General features: G+C 48.8%; 1 protein-coding gene across 4 annotated transcripts in view; it reads left to right on the top strand.

Moving 5' to 3' along the window:
- Positions 1-1,322: 1,322 nt before the first annotated feature.
- The window catches only part of PLEKHG5 (pleckstrin homology and RhoGEF domain containing G5), a 37,477-nt gene continuing 19,402 nt past the window's right edge, over positions 1,323-19,397 (top strand). The window contains exons 1-8 of one of the 4 annotated variants that reach the window (XM_060694337.2): positions 1,323-1,825; positions 6,415-6,494; positions 14,490-14,619; positions 15,509-15,611; positions 15,816-15,870; positions 16,708-16,799; positions 17,533-17,669; positions 18,265-18,428. In XM_060694337.2, the coding sequence (XP_060550320.2) occupies positions 1,387-1,825; positions 6,415-6,494; positions 14,490-14,619; positions 15,509-15,611; positions 15,816-15,870; positions 16,708-16,799; positions 17,533-17,669; positions 18,265-18,428 (1,200 nt within the window). In that variant the 5' untranslated portion in view covers positions 1,323-1,386. Of the gene's footprint in view, positions 1,826-6,414; positions 6,495-10,341; positions 10,792-14,112; positions 14,313-14,489; positions 14,620-15,508; positions 15,612-15,815; positions 15,871-16,707; positions 16,800-17,532; positions 17,670-18,264; positions 18,429-19,397 lie in introns of those variants that run through there. The other 3 variants (XM_087878840.1, XM_060694339.2, XM_087878841.1) reach the window with 3 other exon arrangements.

The raw sequence follows: 19,397 nt of genomic DNA, 5'->3' as shown, positions 1-19,397 counted from the left end.
CTAGAACTCACCGTCTCCTGGTGATTGGCCCAAAGTCACCCTGTCGGCGTTAATACCGATTGCAGAACTAGAACTCACCGTCTCCTGGTGATTGGCTCAAAAGTCACCCTGTCGGCGTTAATACCGATTGCAGAACTAGAACTCACCGTCTCCTGGTGATTGGCTCAAAAGTCACCCCATTAGCCTTAATACCGATTGCAGAACTAGAACTCACCGTCTCCTGGTGATTGGCTCAAAAGTCACCCTGTCGGCGTTAATACCGATTGCAGAACTAGAACTCACCGTCTCCTGGTGATTGGCCCAAAGTCACCCAGCTGCCTTTAACACCTAAAGCAGAACTAGAATTCGCCATCTCCTAGTTTCTACCCCGGCGCCTTTTAATTGACCTGGAGATATTTATCCCGTCCTTCTCTCTCTCCACCAGCTGAAATTCCTCAGGTTTGATGGTGCAAGAGAGCAGAATCCACAATGACAAAAAATTCAGCGGGAGCCCGCTCTGATTTTTTCCGGCCCACCAGACCGATTTCAAAACCTCCCAATTTCATGGGCGGCTGCTCGCTTCGTCCGATATACGGCGCGTCTCGTGCGAGGTCGGGCGTAAACTGGGGTGAGGCCGGAGAGGAAATTTCTCTTGCTGGGGTGGATCGAGTTGTCGAAGGGAATCACACAATCAAGACTGGCTTCTCCAAATATTAAAATAATTAGAATTTAAGATGTACAGGTAATCCTCAACTTACGATAGTTCATTTAGTGACCGTTCATAGTTACAACGGCACTGAAAAAAAGGGACTTAGGACCGTTTTTTCCCCACTTACAACTGTTGTCGCATCCACGCCAGACACGTGATCGAAATTCAGATGCTTGGCAGCTGACTCATACTTATGACCGGTCGCAGTGTCCCAGGGGGTCAGGAGATCTCCTTTCGCGACCTTCGGACAAGCCGAGTCAGTGGAGAAGCCAAATTCACTTAACAGCCATGTGACTCACTTAACAACCACAGCCGCATTAGTTTAGCAGCCGTAGCAAAAAACCATCGTAAAAATCACCGTCGACTCGTTTTAGCAGCGTGGGAATTCTGCCAACTGCGGTCGTTAAGCTGAGGACTGCCTGTTCTCAGATTCGCCCATCGTTCTGAAGTTTGTATGCTGGCTTGTATGCTGGTTTAATCTCTCTTAATCAAGCTCGGAAAGCCAGCTCATGGTGGCTAGTCGTTGCAAACTCCCATCAAAGGAACGTGGCTTGCTCTTGCCTCTCCACGGACGGGGAGTGGGGGGATCAGGCCTTCCCCATCCGGTCTGTCTCCCAGACCCCCCACCCACCCACCCGCCCGCCCTCCGTCTGTCCGTCTTGTCTCGGGCTCGAGATCCCTTTCATGAAGGACGGACGATGTCCGTAGGAGGCGAAAGAAAAGGGCTCTTTGTCCAGACAAGAGTTGACGAACATTGCTTGGGTTTTTTCGCGAGTCCGACTCGGTTCCCAGAAAACTTAGGCTCGCAGGGGCTGAAGGGGCTCCTTGTACCCCCCAAAAAACAGCTCTTTGGCACGGCCACGTTGAGTGAGGGGGGGGTGTCTCGGCTTTGGGAGAGGGGGGGGGCGACCCACCTAAGTGGGTTAGCAAGAAAGCCGCTTCGGACGATTGTGAAGGAGAAGAACGTAAAAAAGTCGGAGCCTCTTTCCTTCGGCTGCTCCAAGATGTTTCTCTACTGGAAGAAGAGGGGGGCTTATGAGTTGGAGGCGCTGCCCCCCGATTTGATGGATCTGGAGGCAAGCATGGTGGAAAAGTTCTCCTGGAGTTCCACCCTGAACATTGCCCAGGATCCGGAGGGTAAGTCCGCTAGGGAGGGAGGGAGGGAGACGGCTAGAATTGGGACGGCCTTAACAGAAGGACAAAGAGTCGGAAGGGTCCCTGGAGGTCTTCTAGTCTGACCACCCCTTGCTCAAACAGGAGACCCTAGGCCATTTTCAGACAAATGATTGTCCAATCACTTCTTATTTAATTAATTAATTAATTAATTAATTAATTAATTAATTAATTTAGATACCATCCTTCTCCCAAAGGGATTCAAAGGGACTTCTTGAAAACCTCCAGGGATGGACTCCCCACAACCTCTGGTAGCAGGCCATTCCACTGCTTAATTGATCGGGGATTACAGAATAACGGCGTAGGAAGGGACCTTGGGGGTCATCTAGTCCAGCCCCCTGCTCAAGTAGGAGAGTCCGTAGACGCTAGCGCCTAGACCATTCTGGACAAATTGTCTTTTCAGTCTCTTCTTCAAAACCTCCAGCTCCCTAGAGACTGGTTTCCCGCTCTTCTTACAAAGGTGGTGGGGGTGGTGGGGGGACTACAGATTGTCCTTGATTTACAACCATTCGTTTAGTGACGGTTCAAAGTTAACAACGGCATTGAAAAAAAGTGACCCGGCCCACTTAACGTGGTCCAGCGTTCCGAATTTTGATCTCGTGACCACGGGGGATGCCGCCCACAGTCGGGAGCGTGAAAAACGGCCCTTAACACCCTTTTTTCCCCCCTCAGTGCCGTTGTAACTTCCGGTGGTCACTAAGCGAAGTGTCGTAAGTCGAGGACTACCGGCAGTGCGGGAAGAAATCTCACAGGACAAAGCTTATCTGTTGTGAGAATTGTACGGGGGTTGTTTTTTTTTTTTTTTCCTGCACAATTGTCTGATTCTTGCTGGGTTTGGAATAAAGGCCATGTGTGATCGGATCTCCAGGCAGGAATATCCTTGCTTGTGGTGGGGGGGGGAAAGGAGAGGTCAAAAAAGTCAAGATGGCTGCAAGCGTTTCCAAGGCAACCTTGCAGACTTTCACCCTACCTTGCTGGGACTAATGGCCAGTCTCCCTGTCTCTCTCCGGCTGACCAATGAGAGAGTGCAGAACGCTTCTCTCGTGATAGGCTCTCTTGCCCGAGCGGGGGGTCGGTCTAGATGACCCCTGAGGTCCCTTATTCTGTAGAATTCTGTACATTTGGTGCTCCGTTCCAGATGCTGGCATCACAAAACCTCTTTTGTTGCTTGGGGTCTGTGTCGGAAAGGGGGAGGGGAGATGAAAAGGACGGGGCGGCCACCCCCTCCCCCTTCGTGCATTTCGGCCCAGCTGGGAGGCCGTTTCTGCTTTACAACATTATATTCTCCTCCTCCTCCTCCTCCTCTGAGGAAGACATAATGGCGTAATTATGCGATCTGGGTTTGTGGGACGGTTGAAATGCGAAACCTTTTCAGAGATTCTGGTTTTTCGACGAGGGAGAGACGCAGTTGTGAGATGAAGCCAGTGTTTCGTCTGCGGGGTTTATGCAGGGGGTCCTCGACTTACGACCGACCGTACAGGTGGTCCTTGATTGATTTAATAATGCATTTAATGCGGCGGGTCTGAACTGATGGTTAAAGACGACAGGCTAGAAACCAGGAGATGGTGAGTTCTAGTCCCGCTTTAGGCATGAAGTCAACTGGGAGACTTTGGGCCAATCACCAGGGGACAGGGAGTTCTAGTTCCGCCTTAGGCATGAAATCAGCTTAGTAACTGTGGGCCAATCACCAGGAGACAGGGAGTTCTAGTTCTGCCTTAGGCATGAAATCAGCTTAGTAACTTTGGGCCAATCACCAGGAGACAGGGAGTTCTAGTTCTGCCTTAGGCATGAAATCAGCTTAGTAACTGTGGGCCAATCACCAGGAGATGGTGAGTTCTAGTTCTGCCTTAGGCATGAAATCAGCTTGTAGGCTTTGGGCCAATCACCAGGAGACAGGGAGTTCTAGTTCTGCCTTAGGCATGAAATCAGCTTAGTAACTTTGGGCCAATCACCAGGAGACAGGGAGTTCTAGTTCCGCCTTAGGCATGAAATCAGCTTAGTAACTTTGGGCCAATCACCAGGAGACAGGGAGTTCTAGTTCCGCCTTAGGCATGAAATCAGCTTAGTAACTTTGGGCCAATCACCAGGAGATGGTGAGTTCTAGTTCTGCCTTAGGCATGAAATCAGCTGGGAGGCTTTGGGCCAATCACCAGGAGACAGGGAGTTCTAGTTCTGCCTTAGGCATGAAATCAGCTTAGTAACTTTGGGCCAATCACCAGGAGACAGGGAGTTCTAGTTCTGCCTTAGGCATGAAATCAGCTTAGTAACTGTGGGCCAATCACCAGGAGATGGTGAGTTCTAGTTCTGCCTTAGGCATGAAATCAGCTTGTAGGCTTTGGGCCAATCACCAGGAGACAGGGAGTTCTAGTTCTGCCTTAGGCATGAAATCAGCTTAGTAACTTTGGGCCAATCACCAGGAGACAGGGAGTTCTAGTTCCGTTTTAGGCATGAAATCAGCTTAGTAACTTTGGGCCAATCACCAGGAGACAGGGAGTTCTAGTTCCGCCTTAGGCATGAAATCAGCTTAGTAACTTTGGGCCAATCACCAGGAGATGGTGAGTTCTAGTTCTGCCTTAGGCATGAAATCAGCTGGGAGGCTTTGGGCCAATCACCAGGAGACAGGGAGTTCTAGTTCTGCCTTAGGCATGAAATCAGCTTAGTAACTTTGGGCCAATCACCAGGAGACAGGGAGTTCTAGTTCTGCCTTAGGCATGAAATCAGCTTAGTAACTGTGGGCCAATCACCAGGAGATGGTGAGTTCTAGTTCTGCCTTAGGCATGAAATCAGCTTGTAGGCTTTGGGCCAATCACCAGGAGACAGGGAGTTCTAGTTCTGCCTTAGGCATGAAATCAGCTTAGTAACTTTGGGCCAATCACCAGGAGACAGGGAGTTCTAGTTCCGTTTTAGGCATGAAATCAGCTTAGTAACTTTGGGCCAATCACCAGGAGACAGGGAGTTCTAGTTCCGCCTTAGGCATGAAATCAGCTTAGTAACTTTGGGCCAATCACCAGGAGATGGTGAGTTCTAGTTCTGCCTTAGGCATGAAATCAGCTGGGAGGCTTTGGGCCAATCACCAGGGGGCAGGGAGTTCTAGTCCCGCCTTAGGCATGAAAGCTGGCTGGGTGACTTTGGGCCCATCACCAGGTGACAGTGAGTTCTAGTCCCGCCTCAGGCAGGAAAACCAGGTGAGTGACAAAGCAGTGGTTGTAAGGCTATCTATAGGAAGAGACGATGAAATTGACTCGCCTCTGTTAAAAAAAAGTTGGGAAAACTGATCTGACGAAATTGACCACATCTGAGGAAATTGACTGGTGAATTTCACTTTTTTTTTAAAAAAAAACGGCCTTGAGCGCCGAAGGCCAAATTCATCCATCTTCATCTATGGAAAAAACCAAATTAACTTAGGTTTTTTCCACTCAGTACAGCTGCAAAGTCGCCTGTGTTTTGTACCCAGTGCTCGTGGCTGCATTCACACACTTTGACCCGTATCCTGACGGGGATGGACTAGATGACCTCAATGCTGTTTTTTTTTTTTTAAAAAAAAGAAAAATCCACGATACTGAGAAGCAACACACACACACACAATACACCACACTGTTGGCTACAATTTAGGGAACTTTCTTTCCCCCCCCCCCCACCCATTCCTCTCCTATTGTCCCCCCGTTTATCCCAGTGTTGAAACTGGATTTCCTCATTTGGTGGCCTTTTTCTTGGCTGAAAAGCTGCCCATTTCCACTTTCCTTGTTATTCATAATAGATTGCCGGGCAGAAATAATTTTGCCCGGCCGTTTGGCCAATAGCGAGGCTGTCACTAAGTGCTTGAGGACAGACATGGAGACAGAGGGGCCTTTGTCTGAAGGGTGGTGGGGGGGTCTGGCCAGAAAAATTTGGAAGCGTGGGCAGCCCGTCTCTCTTTCTCCATCTCTCTCTCTCTCTCCTTCTCTTTCTGTCTCTCTCTCCCCCTCCTTCTGTCTCCTTCCCTCCTCTCTCTCTCTCTCTCTCCATCTCTCCCTCCTTTCTCACCTCTCCATCTCTCTCCTTTCTCTCCATCTCTCTCCTCCTCTCTCCCTCCCTCTTTCTCATTCTCCATCTCTCTCCCCTCCCTCCCTTTCTCTCTCTCTCCCTCCCTTCTCCTTTCTCCCCATCTCTTTCTCTCCCTTTCTCACCTCTCTCCATCTTTCTCTCCATCTCTCTCCTCCTCTCTCCCTCTTTCTCCATCTCTCTCCTCTCCCTCCCTCCCTTTCTCTCTCTGTCTCCTTCCCTCCTCCTCTTTCTCTCCATCTTTCTCCTTCTCTCCCTTCTTTCTCGCCTTCTCTCTCTCTCTCTCCTTCTCTTTCTCCTCCCTCCCTCCCTCCCTCTTTCTCTATCTCTCTTTCTCACCTTTTCTCTCTTTCTCTTGCAAAACGGAGCAAAACTCAATTTAACGGTCTCGCTGAGCAACAGAAATTTGGGGCCCAGTTGTGGCCATTAAGTTGAGGACTCCCTGTGTCTACGGAGACCAACTGTCTCCAGACCGATTAAACCGTCTCTCCCTCTTCTCTTTTCAATTCCAGATGAAGAAGAAGCCGGAGTGGAGGAGACCCTCCCCCAGTGCCAAAATCCCAGCTGTACGGAGAACCAGGGGGCCGTCAAGGTAATTCCCCTGTCTACCAGCAGTGCCCCATGGGCTTTGGGATCTATCCTGGCCAGATAGGTTCATCATTATTCTAAAACGGAGTGCTTGCGTTGCTTCTCGTCCTGCCATCAGGTGCTTTGGAGAATAGGTAGACACCCCCCCCCTTCTTTCTGGGGAGCCCCTCAAATACTGGAAGATGCTATCATGTCACTTCTAACTCCTCTCCCCCAAATTTAGAAACATGGGACATTTCCAATTTGCAGCATGGAAGAACTCAGCTTGCCAACAAGGAATAACAGGTGGCCTTCAGGTTACGACCGAGTCCAAAAGTTACGTTGCTAAGTGAACCCTTTGTTAAGTGAGCTTTCCCCCGTTTTACGACCTTTTCCCTCCGTTGTTCTTAAGCGAATCATTCTCCCTGCTCCATTCCTTGGGGTGATTTTTTTTCTCGACACCCCCTCCTCCTGCCCATCCTCCCCAGCCAGGGCCCATCTTGCTCTCCTAAGGGACGTGGTGGCGTGTTAAGCATTCCGCAAAAGCGACAATTCCCCGGGCTCCTGCCAAAATGCAGACGTCCGACCCGGGTCAGCCCTCTCGTAATGTGTGAATTGGCTGCACGCCAGCCCTTCCCTCGGCCAGACCCAGGCGCAGCGCTGATACCCACAATTTTCCTGGCAGATTCTGCCGCCAGATCGTAATTTGTGTGTCTGCCTGTAAATTAGCCGCGGGGAAGACTGTCTCTTCCCCTGCTTTAATCGGACCGCCTCTTCCCGTAATAAAAACTGCATTTTATTCTCCCTGGATGAAGACTCAGCTGTGTTGGAAGTTTTGGGGGGTGGCTTTTCTTAAATTTTTGGGGGTGACGCTTTAAGTCCTTTCCGGACCTCACTTCTGTTTTTCCCCCCTTGCTTTAAAACATCGCTTTGGCTCATAATTTCCCCTTTCTCTCCTCTTTTACTGATTGGCATTTGTTTGTGAATTACGAATTATTTGCTAATTGTTTTCTTAATTCGATTATTTATATTTCCTTCCGATCTGCCTAACCCACTGGTGCTTTGCGGGTTGCCTGCTTAAGGATTCTCCCCTTAGGAGCCTTCGGTTGAAGACAATGTACTCCTCGACTTACGACCATTTGTTTAGCGACGGGCCATCCTCGACTTGTGACCGCAATGGAGCCCGAACGTTTCTGCTGCTAAACCAAAAAGTTGTTAAGGGAGCCTCGCTCCATTTTTATGACCTTGCTGGCCACAGTTGTTAAGTGAATCGCTGCAGCTGTTAATAAGGTGGCTGTGTTTCTCTTTTCCCTGTCTCAAAAGGTCTTTCCCATGGACCACGACAAGAGCTTTGCAAATACAATCCTTCCCCTCTCTTTTTTACAGCCTGAGAAACTAGGGAGGGTCCCTTCTGAGCTTCTTACCCCTTTCAATATCCAGGGGCAGAATATGTAGTCTCTTATCTGGCCATTCCCTTGGCTGTGTCTCTTTTTCTCATCTCCCAAGGTCCGGCTCACCTACCCCTAAAAGAATTCTTGCAAGTCTGAAAGTATAATTCCCCCACGGTCTCTCTTACAGCCTGAGAAACTAGGGAGGGTCCCTTATGAGTCTCTCTCTCCATCCATTATTCAGCTGCGGGCTCAGCTGACTGTTGTCTGACCATTCCCTTGGTTGTGTCTTTTTCCCTGGTGTCCCAAGGTCTTTCCCACTTACTACAAGAACCTTGCAAGTGTGAAAATACAATTCTCCCGCCGTCTCCTTTACAGCCTGATAAACTAGGGAGGGTCCCTTCTGAGCTACTTTCTTTGCCCGTTATTCAACTGTGAGTTACGCTGTCTCTTTTCTGCCTGTTCCCCGTGGCTGTGTCTGCTATTAACATAACGTTTTAAATTGGGGTATTTTAAATTTCTGGGATTTTAATTGGAGCCTAATTATTTAATTGATTTTAAATTTTAAATTGTTGTTTTATCTCTGTGTTTTTAAATAGGCTGTACACCGCCCTGAGTCCTTCGGGAGAAGGGCGGTATAGAAATAAAATTATTTATTTATTTATTTATTTATTTTCCTCTATCTCCCACATACTATTACAAGAATCTGGCAAGTCTGAAATTACAATTTTCCCGCTGTCTCCTTTACAGCCTGAGAAACTAGGGAGGGTCCGTTCTGAATTTCTCGCCCCTTCTATTATCCAACCCTGGGCTCCGCTGACTCTTATCAGACTGTCCCGCCGGCAGCGTCTCTTCTCCTCTCTCCCAAGGCCCGTCTGTCACATCATTACCGCACGGCAACTTCATGGCATCGTTCCGCCACCGAGCTCTCCTTGATGACGCAGAGCTGCGTTTCCCTCCTGGCACCCGCAGGTGGCACTGTGCGCTCAGAGCTCTCTTGGCATCTCCAGGCGCAAAGGATTGTGGGAAAATCCCAAGCTGGCCTCTGAACCCTTGACAGCTGTTTCCGAAATGGAGCTTTACAGCCCCGCCCCGCCCCTTTGAACGTTGCCGTGGCAACGGAGAACAACAAAGGAGGCTAGGTGTAGACTGAGCGTGCTCCTACAGGCGTTTCAGGACGGGAGTGTCTGTTGACTCTCTGCGTGAGTCACTGTTCTGAGCTTTTTATCGGTTCAGCTGGCCAGGTTTACTCATCCCAGCTGTTCCCCGGATTCACAGGGCTGGGCTTCTTAAAATACAAGCAAGTCCTCGACTTACGACCACAATTGAGCCCAACATTTCTGTTGTTAAGCGAGACACTTGTTGAACGGGTTTTGCCCCACTTTGCGACCTTTCTCGCCACGGTCGTTAAGTGAATCTTTCTTTCCCCGTTGACTTTGCTAGTCAGAAGGTCGCACAAGGGTATCACGTGACCTTGGGACACACACACACACACAGTGACCGTCATAACTACGAAACCAGTTGCCAAGCCTCCAAATTTGGATCCCGTGACCACGGGGATCCTTTCGTGCCTGAGGCTAGAACTATAATTCCCTGTCTCCTGGTTTCTGCAGCTGTCATAAACCTAAGTCAGTTGTGAAGCCCCCCCAAATTTTGATGACGTGACCGTGGGGAATGCTGCGACGGTCATTAAGTGTGAAAAACAGGCCTAAGTCCCTTTTGCCAGCGCCGTCGTAACTTTGAACGGTCACTAAATGAAGTCGAGGACCACCTGTATCTTTTAAAGGTAAAGGTTCCCCTTGCACGTATGTGCTAGTTGTTCCCGACTCTAGTGCCTTTTAAATACTTTTAAATCTTTTTAATAATTTTTAATAATTAAAAAAAACACTTTTTAATCTGTATCTTTTAAAGAAACCTAAAAAAAACTAACTTCTCAAAACAAATCTAAAACCTGCCTTTTAAAAGAAACCTTTAAAAAAATTTTAAAAAATCTAAAAAATACGTTTTAAAAAAATCTAAGCAAAACCCTAAAAACTAAAACAACACCCCATTAAAATCTCTTTTCAAAACCACCTTTAGAAGAATATAATAAATTTTCTCTCTGTGTCTCATTTCTCCATCCTCTCCCCCCCCCCGCGCCTCCCCCCAAATCTGGTCGGGAGGGGGTGTCTTGCAGTTCCCCACCTTGTGGGGGTCCCATCCTCCTCCCCTCCCCAGTTTTCCACTCGCTGCCCAAACCTGTCTCGTTGGGTGTGTTGGGCAGCGTTTTGTGTGAATGCAAAAGCCGACACTCGCTTGCTGGGGAAGCGGGGGCGGAGGAGACATAAAATACCCTGGGGGGGGTTGGCTTTCTCCAGCTCTGAGTCCCCCCCCATCCCACCCCAGCTTTGCCTTTGCAAGGGCCCAGTCCAGACGGTTTCCCACCCACCCCACCGCCCCCAGCTGCAGCTGGCACGATTGCGCAGCGCCTCCCCACGGCCAGCTAGCCTCTCCAGCTGCCTCCGGAAGCTTCTTCCCCCCCTTCTCCCTCCACCAGCTAAAATCCCTGCTAAGCCCCGGAGCCAAGCTTCCAGCCACCCCCCACCCCCCTCATCCTTTGCATGCCAGCCAGGGGGAGGGGGTCTTCCCAAGCCGGCCGCTGGGGGAAGCACCAGAGACAGCGGCAGGAGCCAGCAAGCCGGCGCGTAAAAACGCAGCAAGGGCCGGGTGCGATTAAGGCACCCGGCCAGAGAGACGGCTGCAAGCTCGGGCAGGCAAAGCAGGCGGAGATCCGTCTGGCTCAGCTGTCGGCTGCCCTGCCTGCCTGCCTGCCTGCCTCCTCCCCTACCCCCCCCCCATGCCAATAGCCGCCGCTGAGTCAAGCCGCAGCCCCATCCAGAGCGCTGCGCCCGCGCGCGCCCCTGGCCAAGCGCCACCGCTTCTTTGCCGGACCAGGTGAGTCTGGGGGCTGCTTGCTTTCCGCTTCCCCTCCGGGCCTTTGTTCGCCTGCCCGCGGCCTGCTATAGGCTCGCCGGCGCTGAAAGCCGGGAAGGGTGGGGGGGGGGAAGAAAGGGTGGCGGAGGGCCTAGAGGGGGTCGTGGAGAGGAGGAGCGGGGGGTCTTCCAAGATCAGGCGCGTCGGGGGAACGCGGGTTAGCTGGAGAGAAGCGATTCAGAGCTCGCAAGGAAGCAGACCGGGGAGTTTTTTTTGGGGGGGGGGTCCTGAGACGGGGGTCTCTGTTCTCCCACCCACCCTCAAATAAACCTGGATTTTCCCGTGCATGGATGGGGTTTTGAAATGGGGAGGGGGGTTTAGATGGCTGGCAGGAAGGAAGGAAGGCAGCGTCACCAGAGGCTGTCTGGACAGGTTGGGGAGACAGGGGTCTCCTCCACCCCAGCGGAGGAAGAAGCCGGGCAAGGGTAGGGGGTCGTGGAGAGGGGGCTCCCTTGCACCTATCGCGGGTCAGGGGCGTCGGGGTGAACGCGAGTTTTTGGGGTGCTGGGAAGGGGGGGTCTCCTTCTGGACACCTCAATCTGTCTCTCAACCCCCTCTCCTCCCCCCATTTTTTTTTTCTGGGTTTGAAATGAGGATGGGGGGGTAGGTGGGTCTTTCAAGGCTGGCTGGCTGGCTGGCAGGAAGGAAGGCAGCGTCACCCACCCGAGGCTGTCTGGGCAGGTTGGAGAGCCAGGGGTGCCCTCCACTCCACCCTTTGCTCCACAGGGTTAAAGCCCGGTGTGTGTGGGGGGGGGGGAGAGGAATTCAGATTTTATTGGCAACTAAAGAGAGCAGACACCCCCTCCCTCTTTCTGTTAGAATGGGATTTGGGAATTCTGCCCAGGCTGCTTTGAAAAAATCTCCTTCCGAAGGAGGAAGCAGCCGGCTGGGAAAAACCAAAAGCAAAAAAAAAAAAAAAAATCAAAATTGAAGGATCAACCAAGAATTCAGATTTTGTTTCAAATTTTACAAGCCTGCCAGGCGATGGAGGATGCTTTAAGTTCCAAAATCGGGGGTTGGGGGGGCTGTCTGATCTGGATTGGCTGGGAAAAACTGAATTTTAAAAGGGGGGGGGAAATATGGAGGAATTTTGGCAAAAGGTGCTTATGATGACCTGGATGACTGAAAATCTCCATAGAAATTTGGGCAAAGTGTTTTGGCCCTGCGTGTAATGTGTTTTATGTTATGTTATGTTATGTTATGTTATGCTATGCTATGCTATGCTATGCTATGCTATGCTATGTCATGTTGTCCTGTTCTCCGTTCTGTTCCATTCCATTCCGCTATGCTATGCTATATTTTATTTTGTATTAAAATGTGGCCAAAAATATATCTTGATCCTGCCATATTTTCAGTGGTGGGATTCAAATAATTTGACAACCGGTTCTCTGCCTTAATGACCAGCTGGGTAACGTGGCTTGGTGGTCATGTGACTGTGTGGGCGTGGCCAACTCAATGTCACTCACGTCGATGGGCACTTCACCTTAGCTGTTACAATGTAATAAGGGTTAACCCTAGAGGCAGTTTCTGTAAGCAGGGCAGTAAAGATTAGGCTAGAAACACCAGCAGAACGTTTCCTTCCTGCCTTCCTTACAGGATTAGCCCTGTAAAGTGGAAAAAAACAAAATAAGATTTCTTCCAACAACTGGTTCTCTGAACTGCTTAGAAAGTTAACAACCGGTTCTCCCGAATAGGTGTGAATCCCACCACTGCATATTTTATATTACTTCATTTATAGGCAGTCCTCGACTTACGACCACAATTGAGCCCAAGATTTCTGTTGCTATGTGAAACATTTCTTAAGTGGGTTTCGTCCCCATTTTACGACCTTTCTTGCCACAGTTCTTAAGTGAATCACTGCAATTGTTAAATGGATCTTGAAAACAGTGACCTACAACCATTTTTCACACTGAACAATCGTCGTAGAATCTTCACAGTCGCGTGATCAAAATTCGGACGCTGGGCAACCGACTCGTATTTATGATGGTTACAGTATTCCCGGGGTCATGTGATCTTTTGCAACTTCCTGACAGACGGAGTCAAGGGGGCAAGCCGGATTCGCTTAACGACCAGTTACTAATTTAACTGCTGTGATTCCCGTAACAACTGTGGCAAGGAAGGTCGTAAAATGGAGCAAAACTCGCTTAACAACGGTCTCGCTCTGAAATGTTGGGCTCCAGCGCTGTCATAAATCGAGGACGACCTGCAACGAAAGGCCTCAGGGGTGCAGTTATAAAGGTCTTGAGGTTATGTGGGCGGATCAGAGAGAGCTGGGATGGGGGGGGGGGATCAAATTCGCAAACCCCGCAAATTGGGACACAGCCGCTTCAAATCCTGGAGCAGGCTCTGCACTGAGCATGGGGATGGACTAGATGGCCTCTGAGGTTCCTCCCATCTTATGTGTTTGGAGGGGTGCTTTCTAAGTAGTGGAAAACACGAGAGGTTGGAGCTGAGTTCTCGAGGGCTGCGCGATCAGCGGATGGAGCTCTGCCAGAAGATGCCTCTTCTTTGACTTGTACGCAAGGGAGTGCTTCCTTTATTTGAACATCGGGGGAAGCCGCTTCCTTCACAGGGATCCATAGTTTGCTTGCAAGAGAATGCCTCTTGCTTCACTAGCCGGCAGTTTTATTTTGCCTCCTTCGCCCATCTGCAAGATCATTTCTCCTCCTTCGGATGTCTGCAAGAAAATGCCTCTCTTTTCCCTTTTCTGCGAGAAGAATTTCCTTTCTTATGTCTGGGAGAATGCCTCTTCTTTCTCGCGCCTGTGAAATAATTTTTCGTGCTTCTCATGTCCGCGAGAGAATGCCTCTTGCTTCTTGTGTCTGTGAAATAATTTCTCCTGCTTCTCATTTCCGCGAGAGAATGCCTCTTCCTTCTCGCGCCTGTGAAATAATGTCTCCTGCTTCTCATTTCCGCGAGAGAATGCCTCTTCCTTCTTGTGTCTGTGAAATAATTTCTCCTGCTTCTCATTTCCGCGAGAGAATGCCTCTTCCTTCTTGTGTCTGTGAAATAATGTCTCCTGCTTCTCATTTCCGCGAGAGAATGCCTCTTCCTTCTTGTGTCTGTGAAATAATTTCTCCTGATTCTCATTTCCGCGAGAGAATGCCTCTTCCTTCTCGCGCCTGTGAAATAATGTCTCCTGCTTCTCGTGTCTGTGAGAGAATGCCTCTCCGTTCACTTCTGTGCAAGATCGTTCTTCTTTCTTCTTATATATGCGAGAGAGAATGCCTCTTCCTTCATTTGAATACCCTTCAGAAGCCTTGCTCTGTTTATCCCTATAGACCAGAGGTGGAATTCAGCCGGTTCGGACGAATCGGTAGTGGCGACCTGCAGGCTCAATCCCGTCCCATATCGCTGTGGTTTTGACGTCACATGCATGTCCGGACGGCGTGTGTGAGCGAATTGCCATGTTTTGTGATGCCGCACGAATGCGTGGATGGCGCATGGTCACATTTCCGGTGCCGGGCAAACCGGTTGCGACAGTATGTGAAGCTATAGGCCAAACAGATCCACGGGCCAAATTTCTATAACTAACTTTTCCTTAACTTGGAAAGGGGTCTAAAAATAAGTCGTCGTCCCCCCGCCCCACTCCGGGAGGATTATAATTCGTAAACCGCCATTTTCCCTTCTCTCCTCTCTTCTCTGCCTCTCCTCTCCAGGTCTGTCACCACGCCAAATGTGAGCAGCTCAATCACCACAGCCCCCTGCACTTGTGCGAGGAGTGCGACGGGCAGATCCACGGGGCGATGCACTTTGACCGACACATCCGCTTCGACCTTCCGCCTCCAGGTGATCACCGAGGCATAGCGGGGCCTGGTTCTCACGCACGGCACTCTCTACTTATTGATTTGTCCAATTTTAAGTGATTTTTAAGTGACAACAGAGAGCAGTGTTTTTTCAACCAATCCGCCCAGAATCGTTAATTTACGAGACAGGCATTCAACACATAAATAAATAAACCTTTCCTGCTTTAAAATGGATGGACTTCAACTCCCAGAATTCCCCAGCCAGCCGTGCCCTTTTTCTGTTTCTTACTCCCTAGAGCAGAGAGATTGCAGAGGAAGGGATTACAAGAGAATAAGTATGATTCCACTTCCTGCAGTGGCAAGATTGCAGAGGAAGGGATTACAAGAAAATAAATATGTCTCCACTTCCTGCAGTGGCGAGATTGCAGAGGAAGGGATTACAAGAGAATAAGTATGTCTCCACTTCCTGCAGTGGCGAGATTGCAGAGGAAGGGATTACAAGAGAATAAATATGTCTCCACTTCCTGCAGTGGCGAGATTGCAGAGGAAGGGATTACAAGACAATAAGTATGTCTCCACTTCCTGCAGTGGCGAGATTGCAGAGGAAGGATTACAAGAGAATAAGGAAAGGAATGCATTGTCATCAGGGAATTCTGGGAATTGAAGTCCGCTCATTTTAAGATAGTCAAGGTTGAGAAGCACTGATGTAGAGATGCCAATTGGTACAATGCGGGATTTGCACCCGATGCAGAATTCTGCCCATGCCTCGGAAGAAGTGAGCCGCCGTTCATGGCATCTGAAGCCTTTTAGGAATAAAATGAGTCGAAAGAAATGTGGCCGGATAGGGAATCTCTTGGAGGGAAGAGTAACGTGTGAAAGGGACTCCGAGTCCCAATGCAGGGATTAACCGGCCCATAACTCTTAATCTTCAGGGTCTATCCTGGCGCGTAACGTCTCCACCCGGTCCTGCCCGCCACGCACTAGCCCCGCCTCCGATGTGGAAGAGGATGACGAACCGCTGATTGACGGGAGAGGGTGAGTGTAGGGAAGAGCCATTCAGCAGACACCCCCGCACTTCAGAAAGCTAGCTCCTCAGGGTCAGCCGATCTCATTTCCTGGAGAGCTAGCTTTCAGAAGGCATGGAAAGATAGTGATCTATATATCTATATATTTCTCTGCCACATGGGCAGAGACGCTGTGTTGTAACCCCAATTCCGTTTTCTTCCTTGTTTCTTGCAGAGAAAAACGAAATTTAGCTCGAAAGCCCAAGAAAGGAACAAGGAGACATACGGACGTAAGGCTGCCGATCGTACCTTGCTTCTAGCCAGAATCTATAAATAGATACCGTTTGGCAACTTTTGAATGGGATCCAGAGGCCAAACGGCAGCTCTCGCAAGATTGTCGATAGGGTCCCCTCAGAGGTCATCCAGTCCAACCCCCCCCTACTCAGTCCAACCTATTCCTCCTGTAATGTCTGTCACCTCTTTCAGCTTCTGAGTCGCCTATAAAAAAGCAGAAGCCTGGTTTAGCTCAACAGACAGAAGCACTGTAATTTAACACCAGCTGTCTGCAATTAAAGTAAGATCGAATCTCGCCAGGCTCAAGGTTGACTCAGCCTTCCATCCTTTCTAAGGTAGGTAAATTGAGGACCCAGGTTGTGGGGGCAATAAGCTGACTTTGTATAAATATACAAAAAGGATGAAGGCTATTGCTTAACGCACTGTAAGCCGCCCTGAGTCTCCGGAGAAGGGCGGCATATAAATCAAAAAAAAAAAAAGAATACAGAATCACAGTTGGAAGGAACCTCAGAGGTCTTCTAGTCCAACCCCCTGCTCAAGAAGCAGATCGTTTGAAGTTTAATTCCGCACTAAATCCTTGTTTGTCAAAATGGGGCACTTTAAGATGGGTGGACTTCAATTCCCAGAATTCCTCAGCCAGCCACCTATGGAATTCTGGGAGTTGAAGTCCATCCGTCTTAAAGGGGCCACATTTGCAAAACGCTCTGCTAAACGAATCTGTGTAAGACATCATCTTAAATTAAAGAAAGGCTTCTTTAAAAACCACTTTAAAAACACATTAAAAACCCAACTTACCAACTTAAAAAAAAAAAAAAGTTATATTTCTTCTCCAGGATCCCAGCAGGGAATATTTCACTCTGAAATTTGATTTGAACGTGGACGTCGAAACGGAGATTGCCCCAGCCATGAAGAAGAAATCTTTAGGGTGAGAACGGTTTCCGTGTCGTAATTCCGTGACCTGCTGCCCCGTCAAATATTTCCCAATGATTCTACAGGTAGTCCTCGACGTGCGACCGTTCGTTTAGTGACCGAACTTTCAGCGGCACTGAAAAAAAAATAAGTTGGCACCGTTTTTCACACTTTTATGGCCTTTGCAACATCCCTAAGGCCACGGGATCAAAATTCAGACAGTTGGCAATTGACTCGCTTTACGACGGTGGCAGCGAGCCTCTTTTCTGACCTCCCGACAGGCAAACTTTCAACGGGAAAGCCGGATTCGCTTTACGACCTCGTTACTAATTTAACGACGGCAGCGATTGCACTCAGCCACGGGGGGCAAGAAAGGTCCGAGTTGCTCAAGAAATTTGGCTTTGTTTAGCAACGGAAATTTCGGCCCCAGTGGCGGTCGTTAAGTCGAGGACTGCTTGTACATTTCCTAAATAAAATAAAATATTTATTAAACGTCTTTGCTGCCCATCTCATATCGAAACGACACTAATCCATTAATTAATCATGGATAAAAAATATGCATCGATTACCCCATAAATGAGCGATAAATAAAATGAATACATTAATACATTTAAAATTATAATAAGTGAAAAGTGCATGTTTTCACCCGGGAGTTTGAGTCCGATATTCTTTGGGGGGGCAGATATCTGTCTGTCGAGCGTTGTCACCTGTTGAATTTCTGCCTGTTTTTTTCAATTTGGACAATCCAGGGAGGTTTTGCTTCCGGTCTTCGAACGGAAAGGCATCGACCTGTCGAAAGTAAACATTTATTTGGACCAGTCCAACACCCCACTGTCGCTCAACTTTGAAGCCTATCGCTTCGGAGGACATTACCTGCGTGTGAAAGGTAACACCGGGATTCGATCCACGAGTTTAACCTCACGACGGGTAGTCCTTGATTTACAACGGGTCGCTTAGAGTGTACTTCAACCCGCAGAATTCCCCAGCCAGAATTCTGGGAGTTGAATTCCACCCATCTTCAAAGTTGCCAAGTTTTGAGAAACTGCTCTACAAAAAGGAAGGAAAAATCAAGCTGGATGTTTTTCCGAGCGTGGTGAAACTGACTAGATCATGTTACTGTTTGGCCCCCAAAAACCGGGAAATATCCAGAGACGGTGGGAGAGAAACGATGGATTTACAGCCCATTTCTAGCCAGAGGATTGTGATCAAGGACTGTCGATCATCATTTCTCTCCCGCCGCCTCAGTATTTTCCCATTTTCGCCCAAACAGAAACGTGATCTAGTCAGTTTCACCTTGCCGGAAGAAACGACGTCACCACAATATTGAATGATTCCCCCTGGGACAGATCCGGAGGGCATCTGCTTGGAGAACCGAGTAGGACAAGGACCCATATTTGCAGCTGCCCCCAAGTATGCCGCTAGGAAGCGGCTTTCGCAGGAAGTGGTCCACATAAACCATGTTTTCCTTTTCTCTGTTTCAGCCAAACCAGGAAACGATCTCAAGGTGGAAGAGGGGGTGAAGGACAGCAAATCCCTGAGTTTGCCCATCCTGCGCCCAGCGGGCATCAGCCCCTCCTTCCTCGCCACCCCGTCTTTGGATCGACTGGAGCAAATCTCGCTTCGACGAGAGAGTACGGACGCCGGGGTGAGTTGGGGGACAGGTGTGGGGTGGCCTCCCCATGTCCAGAAGCAGATGGATCAGAGACTGACCCGTCAGGGAGAAAGAGTTGCATTCAGGGTTGCTGTCTTAGGAATGGACTACCTTGTCTGGATGTTGTTCCCTTCTCAGGCCGAGGTGGAGAATGCCTCCGTTGGGGAGATCTATCAAACATTTCAGGAGTTAAAAGTCCAAGTTGCCGTGGTTAAGAAACTGCTCTACTAGTGAGGAAAAACAAGCTGGAAATTTCTACCAGCGTGGTGAAACTGACTAGATCATGTTTCAGATGATTACAATTGGTCCCAAATTGGACAATCTCAAGATGGTGGGAGAGAAACCATGAGTTGCAGTCATCTGTTTAGCTTCATTAGGGAAGAGAGCAATGAGGGGTGAACCGTTCAGGTAGTCCTTGATTTACGACTGTTCCTTCAGCAAACGTGGCAGAAATGGACGCGCTGGTTGAATTTTGCTTCTCCCTGAGAGAAAAACCTTCTTTGTACTGGACAAACCAGGATGGAATCACTCCTCCCCAACGAGAAAGGAAGGTTGCTCTTTATGCCTGTTATTTATTACCACCAGCCAGCAGGTGGCAGCACACAACCAACTTTGACTGATTCTGGAAAACTGGCAGGAAGTTGTTAAATGCTGGGATGGAAGACCAACAGGAGATCCCTGAATTGAAGACCTGGGTCAGGAGGTTAAAAGAAAGCCATGACAACTCACTTCCTTAGGATTCCTAAAATGGATGGGTGGGTCCCAGAGTTCGACTCAAGAGAGGTGTTGTTATTTTATTTTGAATTTAATTTGATTGGATTTTTATCGTATATTTCATTTTGATTTTTTAAATTTGTTTGATTTTACTTTGAGTTTATATTTTATTTTATTTTCAATTTATATTTGATTTGATTTTTAATTGATATTAATTTTATTTTCAATTTATATTTTTTCATTTTATTT

Source organism: Pantherophis guttatus, chromosome 15 (assembly GCF_059756535.1).
Source record: "Pantherophis guttatus breed Tessera chromosome 15, ASM5975653v1, whole genome shotgun sequence".
Classification (NCBI taxonomy): Eukaryota; Metazoa; Chordata; class Lepidosauria; order Squamata; family Colubridae; genus Pantherophis; species Pantherophis guttatus.
This window is presented reverse-complemented; position numbering and strand designations above follow the sequence as displayed.